Genomic DNA, 22206 nt, shown 5'->3' on the forward strand with positions numbered 1-22206 from the left:
TTACAATCATTCCTAGAACACTGAAAACATTACTATTCTCTAAGTATTTAATCTCTTGTTCCTATTAATTTCTCTTATTGCCTTCCCTATGCCTTTAAGTTTATTTTCTTCTTCTCTTTTTATTTAATCATTATTATTGTTGCTTTTATTAGTTCATGATTGTTAACTGAGTCGAGCTCCATTTCCACAGAGATGACCCAGTCTATAAACTTAAGTTTTTGTTTAGTTTATCTCATATTCTATCAATTTAAATATATCATTAACACTTACTTTTGGCTTTCTTTTACAAAATGATTACTTACCGCCAGTCTTCTTGTAGAACTGGATTTCCAATCAGTGATAATTCGTTCAGACTCCAGCAGCCATTAAGACACATGGCAGCATTCTTAAAATCTATGTTGGATGGCAATAAATATTAAAGTAAAAATCAGATTTTTTTAATCATTAAAATATCATAAGAAAGAAAGATTTAGGCTCTTATCTCAATAATCTTCTTACCTATAAACAGGAGCAGAAATCCTGAACTAATGGGTAGTCACCCCGAAACTGAGTTTCCATGCAGAAGCTACCAATCATCTCCTTGCATGACTCCACCTCTCCTCCCAGAGGGCTGTGCTGTAGCCCCTCAGTTTGTCCCAAAGCAATAGAGATAACGAACAAGTAACACACAGAAAGGAGGACACGGGGAAACTCCCTACATAATAGTTATAACTCTGTTCTGCTCTATAAGTAACATGCATAAACATTTAAATGCAAAACAAGGTAGAATAAGATTAGCCACCTACTTGGGTGCAACCTACACTAACAGTTAAGAAGTTTCATACCAACTCTGGACAGGCTCTTAGACTTCAGAAGCCTCAGCATTCTGTGGTCCTGCTTGAAAGGGGAATTCAAACAGGACTGGCGAACTGACTTTTATATTTCTAATAGGCATTGTACAGCAAGCTTACAAAATCAGGTGTAAAGACATGAACAGAAGGGCCACATAAGCCTTTTGTGTGCTCATTGTGCTTCCTTGAGGGTCTAGTGCCCTCTTGCGGCACTGTTTCGCAGAGGATGCAGATTCGGCTTTTGCTGCTTCTGAAAATGACCTAAACTCTCTAGAGCAACCAATCTATATTCCTAGGACTCAAGGATCTGAAGAGGCTGAGCCTGAGGCACATATCCCTCCCTCATGTGCCCCATGGCATGTGAAACATGGACATTCCTCAGCTGGCCATCCAGTGCAAATCTGGCATGAATCCAGTGCATCAGAGCCTGAGGAATGCATCTGTGGTGAAGAACTGAAATTTCAAGGTATATTAAGGCAGCGAGAGAGAGGCTTTTTAAAACAAATTTGGAAATCCAAGATGGCCACTGCAATAGTGATTTTGGCATTAACAGCATATGAGAGCCAAAAAGAAACCAAAAAATTGGAGGGCAAAAATTTGGAGACCCCCAATCTGGCTCCAGAAATCTTCAAAATTGCAATTATTTGACTCCCCCAAATTTCCCCTTAGCCTGCAATAGCCAGTACTCATATGTGCCTGCTGTGCTGGGAAATGCTTTTTTCTGCTTAAGCTACCAGTGCAGCTATGAATAAAAGAAGACCTTCTGCATCAAGTAAGCAAGGATTCCAGCTGCTTGCTTCTTTGTGCTGCTAGCTGGACCTTAACAAGGTGGGCTGAGACCCCACTACCCACCGATCTACTTAACCAGGGGGAGAAAGGCAGCCAGCCCCACTCTAGCCCTCCGGTCTCACCCAGGGCTCACACAGCCTGCGCTCAAGATTCAGACACAGTCTGGAACAAGCCATGCTCCCAGGGGAATGGGCCCTGAGCCTTCTTAACTGGTAAAGAGGGATGGGTTAGGTAGGTACTGTTAGATGCCTGCTAGCAACAGACTTCTTCACCGAGGAGTCTGTATCTTCTCGCAGTCAGAGCTGTCCCAGGAACACTGGGAATCTCTGCAGCCAAAAGCCTCGCAATCTGGGAAGAAAAGTACCCGAAACAAAACAACAATAAATAAGCAAATTAGAAGACAAATTCTCAACTCACTTGCAGAAGTAAAAACTGAGGGGCTACAGCACCGCCTTCTGGGAGGAGAGGCGGGTCATGCCAGAAGATGATGGGCAGCTTCTTCAAGGAAAACTCGCAGTTTTAGGGCAACTACCCATTAGTTCAGGATCTCTGATCCCATTCCATTGGATGTGGCAAATTTCATCCAAAATTTATAAAATGAGATATATATTGAGATATAGGTTTATGTATTGACAAATCGCATAATTCTTTTTCTGGTAACAAAAATGTCTTGAAACACCCTCCAGGGATTCAAAACAAAGACAAGTTCCTGCTGAACCAGAATGTACACAGGTAAGGCTAGACTCAGTTAAGGCACTGGTCTTTGATCAGAGGGCCGCCGCATGAGCGGACTGCTGGGTACGATGGACCACTGGTCTGACCCAGCAGTGGCAATTCTTATGTTCTTATTTAAGCAATAACTGAATGTCCTGTTAATAGCCAACAATTACATCATTATGAACAATTTATTACAATAGTAGAATAGAATTAAGCATATAATTTCCTACAATATTTGCTCAGATTTTTTATTTTGATCTAGCAGTTTACCTGTTTGTTTGTTTTACTTCCATTGGTGCTGAGATCTAGCAGCATGAGCCTTTATTTACAGTGGACTTTTTCCCTATTTTATGTCACCGTATGTCATCAAAATACCTATTACAGGCGCTGTCCTGGTCAGGGGCTAAGCACTGGCGCTTATTCCAGAAATGATCAATCATAGGCTCTGAATTTTGACACTAGGTGTCACCCTTAGGTGAGGACAACTCCATCCTCAGGAGCTGTAAATTAGCGGTGTGCAAAGGGACAGGGAGAATGAAAAGCCTTCACGGGTGGTGAAGGGACAGTAGCAATACGATGGGGATAGGGTTGGGATGGAAAAATAAGTGACTGGGGACGTGGTGGGGATGGAGACCACATTAGGTCTATTTCCAACTCACCAAAGAAGCTGTGAAGCAAATAATGCAATCAAACCAAAAACCAACTTCACCATTCAATACGGAAAGATCCAGGAAGAAAACACATTAACAATCTTTCAATAAAAAGCTTTGCCAAGTATTCTGAGCTGAGGCCAATGTTGAGTGCGGTTCTTTTTCCCTGATGCAGCAGTTAGCACAGACATGGGCAACTTCGGTCCTTGAGAGCCAGAATCCAATTGGGTTTTCAGGATTTTCCCAATGAATATGCACAAGATCTATTTGCATGCACTGCTTTTAATGCATATTCATTGGGGAAATCCTGAAAACCCGATTGGATTCTGGCTCTCGAGGACCGGAGTTGCCCATATCTGAGTTAGCGAAACATTGGCCATCATCAGTGGGATTGAGTTGATCAGTTTTTACAATCAAGATAAATGCTTTAAGTTCTTTTAATAATTTTGTTTCAGAGCATAATGGGGTCCTTTTATTAAGGTGCACTAACTGATTTAATGTGCGCTAAATGTTAAGATGCCCATAAAATATAATGGACACCTCAGCATTTAGCGCGCACTGATCTTTAGCGAGCCTTAATATAAAGGACCCCAATGTTTTGGAAGATGTGAACTTGAAGATGTTAATTCAGTTGGTTGAGAGTGTTCGTTCACTTGCAATATGAGGAGGTGTTTTTAAGCCCATGAAGTAATTACCTTTTCCAGCCAGATAGCCCGACAGGGTTCTGAGGTTTTTTCCTTCCTCAGACTGAAAGATTAATGTGTTTTCTTCTTGGATCTGACCTTATTGAGATGTTTTTGGTTTGACCACATTATGGCCCCCATGCACACCTCTACTTGGGATTCCTACCACCAGAAAATCATCAAAATATTGGACTGCAAGAATGTTATAGACTTTGATATTTAAGAAAACAAATTTTTGTTATCTGCTAGAACACAGCTATCAAGAAAACTAATAATAAAGAAACAAAACCACATAATTAATCCAAATCAAGGCCAAAGACAATAGATAAAAGGAAAAAGAGAGTAATTACTCCATTTCAGGAAAAACCAACAAGACCTTATATTTATGGGCTTCTATTAATTATGACTCCGACTCAAATCCGCAACTGTATTTCAAGAACCTTGCACTTGTAAAAATATCTCCAACTGTAAAAGAATTTTTTTAAAATGTATATTGCTTACCTTGATATGTAACCATACATTTACAAGGAAAGAGAAGAAAGAAAGTCACGCCTTTAGTTATCACTCTGTTTTTAAAGCCGAAATGACTTTCCTTTGCAGCTGGGTAGCCCTTTAGAAGTTTAGAACTTTTTTTTTTTTTTTTTTTTTTAATGACAGCAATATATGATTTAAAGCTTGCTTGTATTTCTGAATTGATTGAATTTGTGCTCTATCCCTGTTTATAACAGGAACCATTAAAGATGTTGTTTAGACATGTCTATGTTATATGTGGTAATCGCAGGGAAACAAGATTTTATGTATGTGATATGGAAACCGCATAGTTGTATGCGGTATATAAATTTTTTAATAAATAAAAAACATCTGGGAATACCTGAATTGTCTTACCACAGAACACCATCTATTTGCTCTTGAAATATGATCTCATGAAATACAATCTCAATAGTACTGACTTATCTGCTTTGTTAAGAAGGCGACTTGTAGGGTAGATCTAGTCAAAATAGTATCAGTTGAAACCTCCAGGAAGGCTGTTAAATTAACACTACCCAAAGGACCTTCTCCAACCAATTCATCCTGCTGGTGTGATTACGGGAAATGCAATTTCAAAAATATGTTTTTCTTGCTTATTTAACACAGTAATGCCTATTGTTTTGTGTTAAATTTTAGCAAGTTGTAGGATTCAGTTTCTGTTCTGCATTTACAAATATTTTAAATGTGTGTTGGCAATGGCATCATAAGGGGGGGAGGCGGTCCACCCTGGGCACTGTCTTGATGGGGTACTGGCATTCGTCCTCCTCTCCACCACCCCCACTACCTCCCCACTCCTAATGTTTGTGCTCCTTTCCTTCCCTCAAACCTCTTTTAATGTTCACGGCGTGAGCAGCAACCCCAACCTGCTGTTTGCGCCAGCATCGGTTCTTCCTCCGACTTCATTTCCTGGAAATCGCGCCTAGGAAGTGATATCAGAGGAAGAGCCGACGCCGGCGCGAGCAGCAGATTGGGGTTGCTGCTCACATCGTGAATGTTAGAGATACAGGGAGAAGGGAAGGAGTGCCCGCGGCAGGAGGGGGCTGGGAAGGAGTGGATGGAGGTGGGGGAAGGGACATGGGAAAAGGGAAAGAAAATTGAGAGGAGGGTGAAGGAAGTTTCAACTTTATTTAAAATATTTGATTTGATCGCAAAATCCAAATCCAATGCGATTTACATTTTGTTAAAAATTAGGTTAAAATAAAAAAATTTTTAAAAATATGACAATTAGTACTAATTTTAATAAAATAATACGTTTGAAAAAGGGAGGCGAAAAACAAGAGGATTAAATACAATTCAAAAATAAATAAAAAGGGATAGGGTAATGAAACAAGAGGTTGGGGAAGGTTACCCACTTAATTTTTCACTTGGAGGTATTCCTAGTCTACTGTAAAACCATAAAATTTAAATAAATCAGTTAAAAGCATCCTTAAAAATATGATGAGGATGTGAATGCTGCTTTTACAGCTTCCCCAATTCCAGCCAAACAAAGGAACACAACATAGCACAACTTTATTCTTCTATACCCCCATAATCAAACAATTTCTAGGCGGTTTACACAAAAGAAGGTTGGACATCGTTTTGTCATGAATAGATACCATTTTTCTTTTGAGGATACACCATTTAAGGTAGGGAGGGGGGAGGGTTTGTAATGATGAAGTGATGAAATAGAATTATTAGTAGGGTTGGAGGGAGGGGAGGGTAAGGGTTTCTTCAATGTTTATATAGTATAATGATAAGCTATTACATTTTCGCTCAGCAAATTGTATTTCTATACTATTGCCTCCTGAGGTCTCTGATCTCTGTATTTCCTCTGAATATCTACTTATTGTATTTCGCTGAATGTCCAGCACTCTTGATTGTAAACCGCCTAGAAGTCGTAAGATTGTGGCGGTATAGAAGAATAAAATTATTATTATTATTATTTTCAAGTGATTAACTAATTGTTGTTTTTATGATTGTTGTACACTTGATGAAAGGTTAAAAATGAATAAAGAATTAAAAAAGAAGGCTGGACAATCAGCGAAATACAATAAAATAATTAAAATACAACAAGTTTCTTAAATATGTTCAATGTAAAATTACGTTAACAGTAATATCCACATTAAGGAAATGAATTTATCAAACAACTCTGACTTAATTACTTTTCGAAATGCACAGCATAACTCCACCAATACAATTACCCCACCAGGACTGCTGCTTACTTGCTTGAAATGCAAGAGTCCTATCCAAAAACTGCAACCTATTTGCTTACCTGAAGATTTTAGGCTGTAAACTCAGGTCTTATTTAGATAGGATGCTTGCTTTTCAAGCAAGCAAACAACAATCCTGGTTGGGTAACTATATCAGTGGGAGCCATGTTGTCCTATGGCGCTTTTAGAAAAGAAATCAAGACAATATTATTTGATAAAGTCATCTCTTAATCCGTGCTTTTATCTTTATTTTTTAAACATAATTAATCTTATCCTATCAATTTTAAATTTTTAATGTCTTTTTAATATAACAGGTTATATTCATTTTTTTTACTATTTTGTATTTCACAGATTGACCAGTTTTTCTCTTTTGTGGAAACCGCCTAAAATTCTTTTCATTAAGGCGGTATAGAAAAATAAAGTTATGTTATATTATGTTATGTTGTATCTGCAGCCAGTACTTTTTGGATAAGCAAATAGATTGGAATTCCTAGTTATCTTTGTTGGGCTGTATAACATGAAATGAGATAAAAGGTAAGTTGGGGCAAATCCCCAAAGCAGCTTAAAACAGATGCTAGAGAATTAGAATAGTACTCGTGCCTCCACCGGGAGCCAATGTAAGGACTAATATGGTCATTTTTCTTCAACCTAAATATCAAATCGGACAGCCGTATTCTGTACTATTCTCAATTTTCTCAGGATTTTCTTTGGAGCTCCCAAATAAACAATATTGCAGTAATCCAGTATGGATAAGACTCAACACAGGAATCAAACCAGCATTCTTCAGCACACCACTGCACAGCTCTACACTGAGTCACCAGGCAAAGCCCTATTTTCATTTTAAAATCTATCTCCAAACATGTTTCAACATACTGCAGAGATTTTTTTTTCCTCAAACCTCACCTGACAAGCAGTTGTTACTCACATCAACTTTTTCCAGAGACACAAATGCACATAAGGATGCAAGCTGAATCAGTCTGAAAGTAAAAACACATGACACCGTTGGTAGGGAAATAGTGCAACATATTGCACCACTGCAAAGTAAAACTATGCAGTGGCAGAAGTTATAATAGAAAGTGCATTATTGGCTGCTGTAATTATAAATTCATTACCCATTCAAAGGAAGAAGGCAATAAGATACAGACATACACTGAAGTAGTAGATATTGAGCCTGCATAGGCATGAGCGACACACAAATAGAAGATTAGATTGGATTAGATTAGATATTCAAAGAGGTTTAAGCAGGAAAGGCTCAGTGGACCCAAAGGGATATTCAGAAGTGCTTAACCAAGTAATGTCACTGAATTATCTCCTCCAACCGCTGCAGTACTGTCCGGTTAATACTAGGGCTGTCTTTAGGTGGAGTCTGGACGGAACCAGCAGATTATGTGAGAAATAACTAAATTCAGTGCTGGTGCATGCATACTTAACAGGAACAAAAACAGTAATATCCTTTCAAATACAGTAAAACCTTGGATTGCAAGTAACTTGGTTTGCAAGTGTTTTGCAAGACAAGCAAATCATTTTATGAAATTTTAACTTGATATACAAGCAATGTATTGCAATACAAGTACATACAGTATACACACATCACATCACAACTGAGCCGATGGTTCTTCTCTCTCTGACACTGCAGGAGTGTAGTGACTGTTCTAAATGAGCGAGGTCTTGCAATACAAGTATGTATTAAAGTTTTTGAATTGTGGAACGAATCGTCTGAGTTTCCATTATTTCCTATGGGGAAATTCGCTTTGATATACGAGTACTTTGGATTACAAATATGCTTCTGGAACGAATTATGCTTGCAAACCAAGGTTTTACTGTACTTCTAATGTCCCTTTACAAGATCTTCAGATGCGCTTATCATGAGCTATGTATCGTGCTCCCCAAAGTTTTGCGCACATTTGATCATGCAATTTTTTAAATAACTTAGCACCGTTTCTTTCAATACTTAAATGTTCAGATTGATTTAAACCACTTATCTCATTTGTTCTTTTACACAGTGTCAGGTGGGGACAAGTCTTTTCCAACATATTTCACCCTTCGGCTTTTTCATGGTAGTCCCTCCAACATTTCGCACACTGCCATCCCGATTACTGCTCCATTTCAAAAAAAAAAATAGAGATCTTGAAACAGAGCAGTAATTGGGATGGCAGAATGTGAAATGCTGAAGGGACTACCTTGAAAAAGCCATAGGGTTAGCATTGTTGGATTTGCGAGATATAAATATTTTAAATAAATTATAGAAAGGCTCCTACATCAGCTAGGTGCACCAATTTAAGTATCTAACTTTAGGCAGGCTTTATAGAATTTGCTTATGAGTGGAAAATCTACTGTCACGTCAGGAGTCTTTCTCCAAACAGTAGGGGGCTGTGATGGTGAGGGACTCGATGCCAATGAGTTCTTTGAGCTTGTGTAATCAGCGACAGGGAATTTCCCAATTTTATGTCTTCTTCTGGAAAGTTCCAGAAGAGGAGAAAACCACACTTGCCTTGGCCAATGAGGGGCAAGGCGAATCATGTTCCCCAGTGTTATCCGAGTTTCAGCAGAGTTCTCGCCATGAGGGGTATGCGTATAGGAAATCCTTTTCACAAGCTAGGAAGAAGATATCCAAGGCTAATTTGTTGTGTGTCAAATTAGCTTTTGAGGCAGACTTAAAATCTCAATATGTTTATTTTGAAAGACAGGCGGGAAAGGGGAGATATGATAGAGACATTTAAATTCCTCTGTGGCTGAGTAGCAGGAAAGACACAAATTGTGAGAAGCAGTTGATTGCCAGCCTGCCAATAGGAAATATGTAGTGATTGGAAAGACCCTCTTTAAATTATCAATTGTGTAGAAATTGTAAATCCCCATATGATGCCTCCACTGCAATTTAAACACCGCCTTAGCTATATAAGTAAATCAAATGAACTAAAGTCTGTCGTTATCCAATCATAAATTTCTAGTTTTATAAGTTTTCTTCTGGAAAGTTTCAGAAGAAGAAACGTAGAAACATGAGGACAGACAAAGCCAAATGGCCCATTCAGTCTACCCATCTGCAGCATCCACTATCTCCTCCTCTCCCTATTGGCTAAGGCTCTTTACACTTGCATTATGATGCCATAGAACCATTGTAACAAGATTGCAGATAAAGGCCAAATGGCCCATCCAGTCTGCCCATCCGCAGTAACCATTATCTCTTCCTCTCTCAAAAAGATACCACATGTCTATCCCAGGCTTTCTTGAATTCAGGCACTGTCTCTGCCTCAACCATCTATCCCAGGCTTTCTTGAATTCAGACACTGTCTCTGCCTCAACCATCTGTACCATCAAACTGTTTCATGCATCTACCACCCTTTCTGTAAAAAAAGTATTTCCTTAGATTACTCCTAAGTCTCTTAACTTCATCCTATGCCCTCTCATTCCAGAGCTTCCTTTCAAATGAATGATTCAACTATGTGAATTTACATCACATAGATATTTAAACGTCTCTATTATATCTCCCCTCTCCTGCACTTGCCTCAGCCAATGTGCGATGATGCTTCACTGCAAAATATTTTGGAACATACCTGTTTTGAGATATAGAAAGAACCTGTAATAAAGGCAGCCAGCACGAAGAAAATATTTCCAGTGATGAGACACTGTTATCATCCAGATGCAACTCTCTAAGCAGAACCTGATTCTCCAAGTTGGGGGGCTGCATATAAATAGCAACAGTAATATTAACTATTTCATATTAATGAGTCACATAATTGTCTTGCTTTGGTAATTTTCAACAAAAAAGCAGGAAAGAAGTTAATGACCAATTAAATCCATCCATGCAGAGGCACAGTGAGTGGACTGCTGGCGAACTGATTGGGATGCAACTGAATGAGAGGAGCAGTGAGAAGATGGAGCACTGTAAAGGAATCTCTTATATCTTCTCAGTGTTATGCTTATATGTATATACGAGAGGTGCTTGAGATTTAAAATTGGTTTTATTTAGCTCAAATCAATAGTAACAGATCAACAATCTTAATTAAGGTCAGATTAAAGAAATATATAGAAATTTACAATCTCTGTGTCTCAGTAAGATGTACATAAGAACATAAGAATTGCCGATACAGGGTCAGACCAGTGGTCCATTGTGCCCAGCAGTCCGCTCACGCGGCAGCCCTCTGATCAAAACCAGTGTCCTAACTGAGACTAGCTTTACCTGCATGTGTTCTGGTTCAGCAGGAACTCTAACCTACCCCATTTAGGCCAGGATTCTCAAAAACCCGTGTTAAAAAGTGACGGTCTGCTAACGCAGCCATTTTGATAGTGAATCTAAAAAAGCAAGACATTCTCAAAAAATTGTGCATGCAAATGAGGTCAGCGGACAGCAGCGAAGATTCGCTAAATTTGCATGTGCCCATCACTGATATTAGCAATGGGCACATGCACAGAAAAAGTGTGTCAAGAAAACCCCCCCACAAAAGCACAATCTCTTCCGCTGTCAACCAACAACCACACCCCCTGCAATGCAGCAGGAGAGATGCCCACACTCTCCCACTGCCCTAGAATCCCCGCCACGGCCCTCCTGCAGCAGGAGAGATGCCCATACTCTCCCACTGCCCTAAAATCCCGGCCGCGACCCCCCCCCCTACAGCAGGAAAGATGCCAACACTCTCCTGCTGCCCTAAAATCCCCACCACGACCCTCCTGCAGCAGGAGAGATACCAACACTCTCCCAGCTGCCCTAAAATCCCCACAGCGACCCGACTCCCTCCCTCTGCAGTGGGAGAGATGCCCACACTCTCTTGCTGTACTAAAATTCCCATCGTGATAGGACCTGACCCCCCCCCCTCCCTCTGCAGCAGGAGAGATGCCCACTCTCCCCTTCTGGCAAGTGACACCCCTCCCCGTCTCCACCGCCCCTGCCCCCTTACCTCAAATATATGACCCAGAAGGACACAGAATCCCTTCTCCCAGCTGCCTGCGTCGTCTAAAATGGGCCTTCCCTTCCCTGGTGCATCCCAAGATGCACCGGGGAGGGGCCTGAGGCTCTGATTGGCCCAGGTTGTATAAGGCCCCTCCATATTTATACCAGGTACTTATGAGCATATCCTATACTATCTGTGACAATGCTTGCTTTATTGGTATCTCATTAACATTAGTTGTTAATAAGTGCATAAAAAGCTGAGATGACTCATTGATGGCCACTGTTAACACACTTTAGTATATAGATCCTTAAGCCTTGTACATTAAAAGATTCATTTTCAATTTCCTTGGTCATCCTTCAGTTTATACACCTGCAAGGTTTAAAATGTACTGGTGCTATAGTGGTACAGCGCACAGAGTAAAGCACATGCACAGATTTCAAAATTAAATCCATATGTGTACTTTAGGCTGGCTCACTGCGATCCCGCATCACCAATGCTCCTTTTCCCTGTGGTGAGAGGTAGGTGTGATGTGAACACCATGCATGCTTCTCCCTGGGGAGGGTGGAGAAAAAGCAATTTTCAAAAGGCATTTAGCAAACCTTCTAAAACTTGTCCCATAAATGCTTCAGACAGCAAAAACTCAAAGAGGAAAATAAAGGAGGTTCAGACACATGCCACTTTTGCATTTGTTAAAACAAGATTAATTGTGTTGTATAGATGTGCAACCCCATTTTACACAGATCAGAATAGATAAATGTCCAGGTTGAAACATGCTCAATTCTGGCAGCACTTTAAAAAAAACATGGATATGCCAACGTAGAGCTTTTCCTAAAAATATCTGCAGGGATGTACATGTAATTACCAGCACTTTCAGTAGGAGCAGTCATTTTACAAGTCTATACGTGGGAAAAAGCAAGAGTGTGTAGCACAGTGATTAGAGCTACATCCTCAACACCCTGAGGTTGCGAGTTCGAATCCCGCGCTACCCCATGCGACCTTGGGCAAGTCACTTAATCCCCCATTGCCCCAGTTACGTTAGACAGAGTATGAGCCCACCAGGACAGATAGGGAAAATACCTGACTGTAAATCACTTAGGCCTTAAGTGTTATATAAATACTAAAAATAAATAAGACAAGACAGAAACTTAGACCTGCGAGAGCCAACAACTACATGTGAAAGTTAGTATTTGGCAACATACATGTGTAAATGCTAGCACACATGTCTATGAGCCAATTTGCAAACCTGAATGTGTGAGAATGCTTCTAATTAACTACAGAGGTTACAATCTTTATTTATTTTCAATTGGAATAGAAAATAAACAAGGGGGGATTAAGAGAGGATAATACCCTTAATCTCTTTTGTATAGGTCTGGCTGAAAGGAGCGCTTTTTTTTAAAAGAACCTAAGCATGCCAGAAAGCAGCTGTAAATTCCCATGTGGAAATATTAGATCATACACGCGCACATACTTTATGAAATGGGAAATTCGAGTGTAAAATTTTGACCCACTTACTACATACATTTGAACATTCATGTGTAAATGCCATTTAAACATGAATCTAAAACAACCCTCTTAGTAGCACAACAGAAATGAAATTAATGGAGGTAATAATATACAGATCCTGTAAGACTTCCTTTATCAAATAAATTATATCATTCTTTTTAAGATTTGATGTACAATTTAAGTCTGTCTAAAATTTTCCTTCTCCTAGAGTGCTAGAGTGTTCTACTTCATATCATGTTGCATTAAGAATAAAGTTAAGGAATTTTCCTTGAATTGGGGTTTAAATAGTTACGATTTGGTTTTTTTACCTAATTTGCTTTATGTTAAGGTTAACTATTTGAAAATTACATAAATAAAATAATAAAGTTAAGGGGGGGGCCTTGGGGGTTCTTTACAGGGATAATATCTTGCAAATCCAAATCCAGGTCATAAGAACCAAGACCTGGGTTCTACCTTTATCTTTTTCATTGTCTGTTTGCTTTTTTGATGGCTGAACACGTTGAAAACAACCATGGGGATGATGCTAGAGGACCTTTCCAGACTACCATAAAACCAATTTATTTTCAGATCCGCAATTTATGAAGTTGCTAGGACTCGAGCATGAGTCGATGGCACTTAACATCCATCTATTTGTTTGCCTTGGCTATTATATTTGTAAAATTTCCAGTTATTTGCATTTTTGACTTGTAAGTTTCTTTTGCACTGAATAAACAGTTTAGGGGGGAAAAAAAAATAAATTACTGTGCAGTTCATTTAAAAGTAGCCTGATAGTATTCACCTTACTCAGGTTATTTCCCTGTAGCTTTAGAGTCTGAAGCAACCCACAGTTCCTAATGCCTTCCACTTCCGTCAGATGATTATAAGAGCAGTCCAGGTACATGAGAGTAGGTGTAGCCTCAAGCCCTTTGGTATTTATTAACTGATTGTGATCCACAACTAACTGCTGAAGACTTTTCAGAGATTCCAAACCACCTAAAAAAAATATAACATTTTATTCTGTAAACACAGGAAAAGACCTAAAAACCTCCAAAATAAGGGCTCCTTTTACAAAGATGCGCTAGCGTTTTTAGCGAGCGCTAGCTGAAAAACTACCGCCTGCTCAAGAGGAGGCGGTAGCGGCTAGCGTGCGCTATTCCGCGCGTTAAGGCCCTAACGCACCTTCAGAAAAGGAGCCCTAAGTGTGCCAGTCCACAAAGTTTTACAATCACTGTTCATGCACAGAGATATCGCCAAAAATGTATCCATATATTTCCTTTTGACTGCATGCCTTACCAAAAAAACACTCAAGATGAGTTACAGTAAAAGAGTATCAAGAATCTCTTGGCATGGTGGCGACTTCACAACCAACATGGGTGACCTGTTGGCCAAGGCTCTGGTCACCTTATTGGGTAGACTGGATGGTCTACATTTCCAGCACTTACCTTTGATGTGAATTGTGCCTCCAGAAGTTTTGGCTGCCTTACAACACTTCCGGCATCAGCCGCACCCACAGCCTAAAGCATTTACAGAGGCACGGATTCTGGTGCCGATTCTTTAGGTGCCAGTAAGTAAACTTGAAACTAAAAATGTTGTTTAAACTGTGTTTGGGAGGGGGTTAACTGGGCTTGGATGTCTACTAGCGTCTAAAAATTTGGCAATGGTTAGAGAATCTGTGCCTCAGTGCTTAATGTCTTTTAATAGAAGGGACTCTTAGGTAGAAAAATGGTAAAACCAGAGGACATAATTTGAGGTTGAGGAGTGGTAGATTCAAGAGCAATGTTAAGAAATTCTACTTTACGGAGAGGGTAGTGGATGCCTGGAATGCGCTCCCGAGAGAGGTGTTGGAGAGGAAGACGGTGATTGAGTTCAAAGAAGCGTGGGATGAACACAGAGGATCTAGAATCAGAAAATAATATTAAATATTGAACTAAGGCCAGTACTGGGCAGACTTGCACGGTCTGTGTTTGTATATGGCCTTTTGGGGGAGGGCTTCAGTGGCTGGGAGGGTGTAGATGGGCTGGAGTAGGTTTTAACAGAGATTTCGGCAGCTGGAACCCAAGCACAGTACCAGGTAGAGCTTTGGATTCTTGCCCAGAAATAGAGAAAAAATTTAAAAAAATTTAAATTGAATCAGTTTGGACAGACTGGATGGACCATTTGGGTCTTTATCTGCCGTCATCATCTACTATCCTACAGTTTAGGACTCTCACCTTTGAATGAATCATCTTCACTTGTGGTCTAATACTGAAACAATCCTGAACAGAAATCCTGAACTAATGGGTAGTCACCCCGAAACTGAGTTTTCATGCAGAAGCTACCAATCATCTCCTTGCATGACTCCACCTCTCCTCCCAGAGGGCTGTGCTGTAGCCCCTCAGTTTGTCCCAAAGCAATAGAGATAACGAACAAGTAACACACAGAAAGGAGGGCACGGGGAAACTCCCTACATAATAGTTATAACTCTGTTCTGCTCTATAAGTAACATGCATAAACATTTAAATGCAAAACAAGGTAGAATAACATTAGCCACCTACTTGGGTGCAACCTACACTAACAGTTAAGAAGTTTCAGACCAACATCCAGTGATCGCTGGATTCCAGATAATCACCCACTATGACATCAGAAACACTCTCCCCATAGGTATGCATCAAAAGTGGAATTCATTCATCAAATATGGAATTCTTACCAATTCGCGTTATTTTATTGTAAGATAACTGCAGATTCCTTAAATTATAGCATCCACTTAAGCCACGAATAGATGACAATTGATTGCTGCCCAATAGTAGAATGCAAAGATTTTCCAGATCCTCACAGTTTACAATCTGGATATTATTTTCCTTAAAAAAAAACAAAAAAAAAAAACCCCACCACATATTAATCAATTCTAACATCATCTTTTCTTTTCTCCCTAATCTTTATTCATTTTTACATTTTACAACAAGTGTATCAATAAATTGACAATTGAAATTAAGTACATCACTTGAATTTCTTTCATATTTAACAGTAATACATAAAATTTAACTCCTTCCCTCCCACTCTTACCATAACATATGTAATATTTTTTTTAACATATACAATAAGTGAAATATAGAGTAAATTAATCATTTTACAATATAGACATTACTTAAAATTCTCAAAAATTCATACTTATTAATACCCTCCCCTCACCCAGCAAAACTTTTCCAACCATTTTCCAACCTTATTTACCTCCCATCCCTCCCCCCACCCCGGATGTGCCTATTATCTTATGACAAACCATAACTATAGAGATTCTACAAAGGACGTGAATAGGCCCCAAATTAATTTAAAATTTTCATTATTCCCTAATATGGAAGCATTCATTTTCTCATATTTATATATTAGAAAAAAACTTGCCCACCAAAATGTAAAGTTGAGGTGATCCCAATTTTTCCAGTTTCATGTAATCAGTTGTATAGCTGCACTTGTCATAATTAAAGAGAGACATCTTTTATGTTTATCTAGGGGATCTTTAATATGCAAAATAGTACCTCAAATTATTATTTCATAAGTTAAAGGAATCTCGGAATTTAAAATATTATTAATTTTTCCCCAAATTGATTTCCAAAAATATCAGAATTCTAGGGCAGTAAAACAGTAGATGGTCTAATGTTCTTTTCTTGAGCAGGTGTAGTTTTTCGGCTAGCACGAGGGTTAGCACGCGCTGAAAAGGTGCGTGCGATAAAGCCGTAAAAGCTGCGTAAAAGGAGCCCTAAGTCACAATGACTATTCCAAGTTAAAACATATTAAAGGAAATAAGAAAAATCAAACTATTTAGTCCACAAATAAGATCCAAGAACAAGGAACACAAAAAATAAATACGGAATATTATAAATCTCAATTAGACAGATTAGAAGGCATGATCTCTACCTCAGTCGGTTCGTTATACTGCAGACATAGCCATTGAACCAATAGTCATCCCTCCCCCTTCTCTAGCTACAATAAATTCTAGCAATTGCTTTGGTTCATAAAATGGAAATTTTTTCCCCTTGAAATGAAACACAGCATTTAACAGGAAATTTCAAAATAAATGATGCCCCCAAGGCAATTACCTTTGCACGGTAAAAGAGGAAATCTTTTCTTTTCATAAAAAACATCTTTTATATTACAATGTATTAAAAATCCCATACAATCCATCTCAAACCTAAGTACACAATCTATAATAATAAATGCTAAGCACGCATGCGCACTCTCACCGCGTGTTCCCTGAGATCTGATCTATCGGGATGTGCCTGCAAGTGTGCGCATGCGCGCTTACTACGTCACCACAGACAACAGAGCTGCTAAGAAGATCACGTGCCGCAACCCCAACCCCAACTCCCAACCCCAGTTCCACTTTCGCGCGCATGCGCGCTCGGTGCCGCCACAGCTCCGGCTCTTTCCTGCCCTCCAGACTTGCCATGGGGGCCGCATCGATGAACACCTTCGGCTGGCCCCAGGGCCTTCCTTCAGTCCCATCAGGGCCCGCCTTCGCCGACGCAACTTCCTATTTCTGCGCGGGCTGGGTGCCACCGACTCGCACCCGGCACAGGTGGACGGACACAATGTAAGCGATGCGGGAGGGAAGAGGAAGTTGGCGAGATAACGGGCCCGTGTGGGGGGGGGGCTAGAGAGGTGATACAGCAGCTACGGAAGGGAAGGGAGACTTTGCCATTTGGAAGGAGGATAACGGGCCTGAAGGGAAGGAGCTAGATAAATACAGTACCCATGAATGGGAAGAGAGATAATGGGCGACAGTGGACCGGAGTGACCAGACTGACCAGGCCGAATCATAACTGGCAACCATATTCTATCAAATTTTGCTTGGCTACTGCACAGGGAAGTGGGGGGTATAGAAATGCTGTTGCATAGGGGGCAGGGAGAGACACAGATAGAAAGACAGACAGCGGGAGGGAGAGAGACAGAAAGAAAGACAGACAGACATATTCTAGAACCCGTTAATGTAACAGGCTTAAAGACTAGTATTTAATATTTCTGTTTGACAAGCATTTACCCCCTCTTTTACTAAAGTGCGCTAACTGAATAGCGCGCGCTAAACGTTAACATGTCCATACACTAACATGCACGCGTTAGCGGTTAGCGCACCTTAGTACAGGAGGGCCTCAATCAGGAAACCTATCTATCTCTTTTGGTAGGGTCATACGTTACAAAATGTAGCCTAATGCGTATCTAATTAATTCCCCTTTTTACAAAGACACACTAGGGGCTGCCATTAAGGTAACTATCACGAAGCACATAGAGATTTAAAGAGCTTCAGGGCTTTTGCTGCGTAGCTTTGTAAAAAAAAAAAAAGGGGGGGGGGGCTAAATTTCATTGCAACGAATCCATGATTTAAGATAACGAATTAACCCCCACTTTTACAAAACCAAAGCGCAGTTTTTAGAGCCGGCCACAGCTCCAGTGCTCCTAGGAATTCTACGAGCATCAAAACTATTACCACCGCGGCCGTCTCTAAAATCTGCACTAGTTTTGTAAAAGAGGGGTTTATTTTTGCTACTCAAAATTTGTTAAAGAATTTAATACATATGTAATGAGCAATATTTAAAATTCTTTTTAGATCCTGAAACAAATTGTATTTATTGCAATGCCAAACTTGACAATCAGTATAAAAAAGAAATTTTAGCTACCTGCACATCAATGTACTTTAGCTCATTGCAGTTTCCCAGGCCTTCCAGTACAGTCAATCCACATCGTCTGAGGCTCAGTGACTGAAGTCTTGTACATTCTGATAAATTTGCGAGGCTACAGCCTGGCAAATCCACAAGGGTAACTGTTGTAACCTTAAGATATTCAGTCAAACAGATGAATAAAAAAAGAAACAATTATTGCATGTATTAACTGAATGGCACGCTTTTTATAATGAGCTGGATGAACATAAAATTTGCGGGAGAAAGAGGATATGACGTCAGAGATAACGTCATCTAAACGGATGTATGGTATTTAAGTCTGCGAGCAAGGTGTCCCACTGCCCAAGACTGCTGGCAGTGATGGTGATGTGCACATAAGAATGATAATTTTCTCCCCTGATAATGATAATTTTTTTTGCAAAAAAGTAGCGAAACAAAGTCTTTTGTTGGGAGTAAGAAGCTGATGACGGAGACACTGAGGATAAGAAAAGTCCCGATTTTGAGACAAGTCCTTAATTGTGCACCTGATTAGCAGTTTGCATTTTTAAACCTGGGGCTGTAGTTAAGGAAATTTTTTTGCCAGTGATAATACTAAAAACAGCTTGGATTTCTACTTTGCTAGATGCTGTTACGTTAGGATGAGGCTTTTTTCCTCCCTATTAAAAGTATTCAGCTCCTGGGTTTAGAATGTAATGCTGGTCAGTAATCACAAGTAATCAACCTATACTTGTATGACTTGAATTGTTGTCCGTGAACAATTATGTATTCATTTTACAATATAACAAAGTCTTTTTTAAAAAGTCTTTAATACAGCAGCTGGCTGGTAGCATCCAACATTTTCTCAACCAAAATCTAGGCCTCCTATTATCTGATGGAGCAATACTGCCACAGTGTGGATAACCAATAAAAAATTGCTAAAGGGCTTATTTTAAATTAAGGGCACCAGATCAGTGAATGATAATATAAATCAAGCCTTGGAATATTCTGTAAGTGAACTTTTTTATTTATTTATTTGGATTTAGCTCACACTATTTCAGTAATAGTTCAAAATGAGTTACATTCAGGTACACTAATAATAATAATTTATTTTTGTATACCACTATACCAGAAAAGGTTCAAAGCGGTTCACAACAAGTTAAAATACATACAATCAATAAAATTAAAATGGAATACATCAATTAAGAATCAGTTAAAATTGAAATGCATCAGTTAAGAAACAAAAGTGAGTGCTAGATGCTGTTACGTTAGGATGAGGCTTTTTTCCTCCCTATTAAAAGTATTCAGCTCCTGGGTTTAGAATGTAATGCTGGTCAGTAATCACAAGTAATCAACCTATACTTGTATGACTTGAATTGTTGTCCGTGAACAATTATGTATTCATTTTACAATATAACAAAGTCTTTTTTAAAAAGTCTTTAATACAGCAGCTGGCTGGTAGCATCCAACATTTTCTCAACCAAAATCTAGGCCTCCTATTATCTGATGGAGCAATACTGCCACAGTGTGGATAACCAATAAAAAATTGCTAAAGGGCTTATTTTAAATTAAGGGCACCAGATCAGTGAATGATAATATAAATCAAGCCTTGGAATATTCTGTAAGTGAACTTTTTTATTTATTTATTTGGATTTAGCTCACACTATTTCAGTAATAGTTCAAAATGAGTTACATTCAGGTACACTAATAATAATAATTTATTTTTGTATACCACTATACCAGAAAAGGTTCAAAGCGGTTCACAACAAGTTAAAATACATACAATCAATAAAATTAAAATGGAATACATCAATTAAGAATCAGTTAAAATTGAAATGCATCAGTTAAGAAACAAAAGTGAGTGCTAGATGCTGTTACGTTAGGATGAGGCTTTTTTCCTCCCTATTAAAAGTATTCAGCTCCTGGGTTTAGAATGTAATGCTGGTCAGTAATCACAAGTAATCAACCTATACTTGTATGACTTGAATTGTTGTCCGTGAACAATTATGTATTCATTTTACAATATAACAAAGTCTTTTTTAAAAAGTCTTTAATACAGCAGCTGGCTGGTAGCATCCAACATTTTCTCAACCAAAATCTAGGCCTCCTATTATCTGATGGAGCAATACTGCCACAGTGTGGATAACCAATAAAAAATTGCTAAAGGGCTTATTTTAAATTAAGGGCACCAGATCAGTGAATGATAATATAAATCAAGCCTTGGAATATTCTGTAAGTGAACTTTTTTATTTATTTATTTGGATTTAGCTCACACTATTTCAGTAATAGTTCAAAATGAGTTACATTCAGGTACACTAATAATAATAATTTATTTTTGTATACCACTATACCAGAAAAGGTTCAAAGCGGTTCACAACAAGTTAAAATACATACAATCAATAAAATTAAAATGGAATACATCAATTAAGAATCAGTTAAAATTGAAATGCATCAGTTAAGAAACAAAAGTGAGTTAAACAGTTGTAGTACTAGGATATACATGTCAAACAGACGGGTCTTTAAATGTTTTCCTAAAATCAAAATAAGAAGTGGCCTCTAATATTGGTTTTCCTAGCCACATATTCAGTTTGCGGCCTGGAAAGAAAAAATTCTGTCAAAAAACTTCCATATCCCTAGAAGGCTCATAATTAAATTTTGAACGTGAGGCAACCGGGGGGGGGGGGGGGAAGAGGATTTGCTAAAGACCACAAAACAGAGCAGGATTTGAACTGGGGTTGCTCTAAATAAATCAAATCAAAAGTGTATCTGAACTAGATACAGCCTACAGATTTTAAATAGTAAACCCCAATTTGTCTTGAATGTCAATATATCAGAGACCTTCAACCTTAACATTATTCCAATTAAGAAACAATTCCTCTGGTACCCTGGCAAGTTACAATCCCAGGCCATATATATCGCTCTCGGGCAACACCATAAACCAGGGTGTATTTCAACAAAAATGATCAAAGAGATGGGACTACTTCCCTATGAGGAAAGGTTAAAGCGGCTAAGACTCTTCAGCCTGGAGAAGAGACAGCTCAGGGGTGATATGATAGAGATCTATAAAATACTGAGTAGTATGGAAAGGGTAAATGTGAATCACTTGTTTACTCTTTCCAAAATTACAAGGCCTAGGGGGCATTCAATGAGACAACTAAGTAGTAGATTTAAAACAAACTGGAAAAAATATTTCTTCACTCAATGGGTAATTAAACTCTGGAATTCGTTGCCAGGAATGTAGAGAAAGCAGCGAGCTTAGCAGGTTTAAAAAAAAAAAAAAAAAAAGATTTGGATAATTTCGTAAAAGAAAAGTCCATAAGCATTATTAAGATGGACTTGGGGAAATCCATTTCTTATTCCTAGGATAAACAGCATAAAATCCGTTTTACTCCTTGGGCTCTTACCAGGTACTTGTGACCTGGGTTGGCCATTGTTGGAAACAGGATACTGGGCTTGATGGACCTTCGGTCTGTCCTAGTGTGGCAACTTTTATGTTCAAATAGTATTATAGTTGGTGATGGGACTAAATCGCGCGAGACAACGGCGTGCCGACAACTGAGCGCAGACAACTGAGCGCAAGGTTGACGGCGCGCCGAAGAAAACCACTATTTTAAAGGGCTTCGACGGGGAACCCCCCCACTTTACTTAACAGACATTGCGCTGGCGTTGTAGGGGGTTTGGGGGGATGGAACCCCCCACATTATACTTAAAACTGAACTTTTTCCCTAAAAAACAGGCAAAAAGTTCGGTTTCAAGTATAATGAGGGGGGTTACAACCCCCCAAACCCCCCACAACGCCAGCGCTATGTCTGTTAAGTAAAATAGGGGGGT

The 22206-nt window shown here is 39.1% G+C and overlaps 1 protein-coding gene across 4 annotated transcripts in view; it reads right to left on the reverse strand.

Annotated features, from left to right (window-relative positions):
- LRRIQ1 (leucine rich repeats and IQ motif containing 1) overlaps positions 1–22206 on the reverse strand; it is a 289414-nt gene that overhangs the window by 183397 nt on the left and 83811 nt on the right. For all 4 annotated transcript variants that reach the window (XM_033951658.1, XM_033951656.1, XM_033951659.1 and 1 more), the window contains 6 exons: positions 18400–18552; positions 15441–15591; positions 13554–13747; positions 9938–10065; positions 7290–7363; positions 303–393 (listed from right to left, as the gene is read on the reverse strand). In XM_033951658.1, the coding sequence (XP_033807549.1) occupies positions 303–393; positions 7290–7363; positions 9938–10065; positions 13554–13747; positions 15441–15591; positions 18400–18552 (791 nt within the window). The remainder of the gene's footprint in view (positions 1–302; positions 394–7289; positions 7364–9937; positions 10066–13553; positions 13748–15440; positions 15592–18399; positions 18553–22206) is intronic.

This window comes from Geotrypetes seraphini, chromosome 7 (assembly GCF_902459505.1).
Source record: "Geotrypetes seraphini chromosome 7, aGeoSer1.1, whole genome shotgun sequence".
NCBI classification, from domain to species: domain Eukaryota; kingdom Metazoa; phylum Chordata; class Amphibia; order Gymnophiona; family Dermophiidae; genus Geotrypetes; species Geotrypetes seraphini.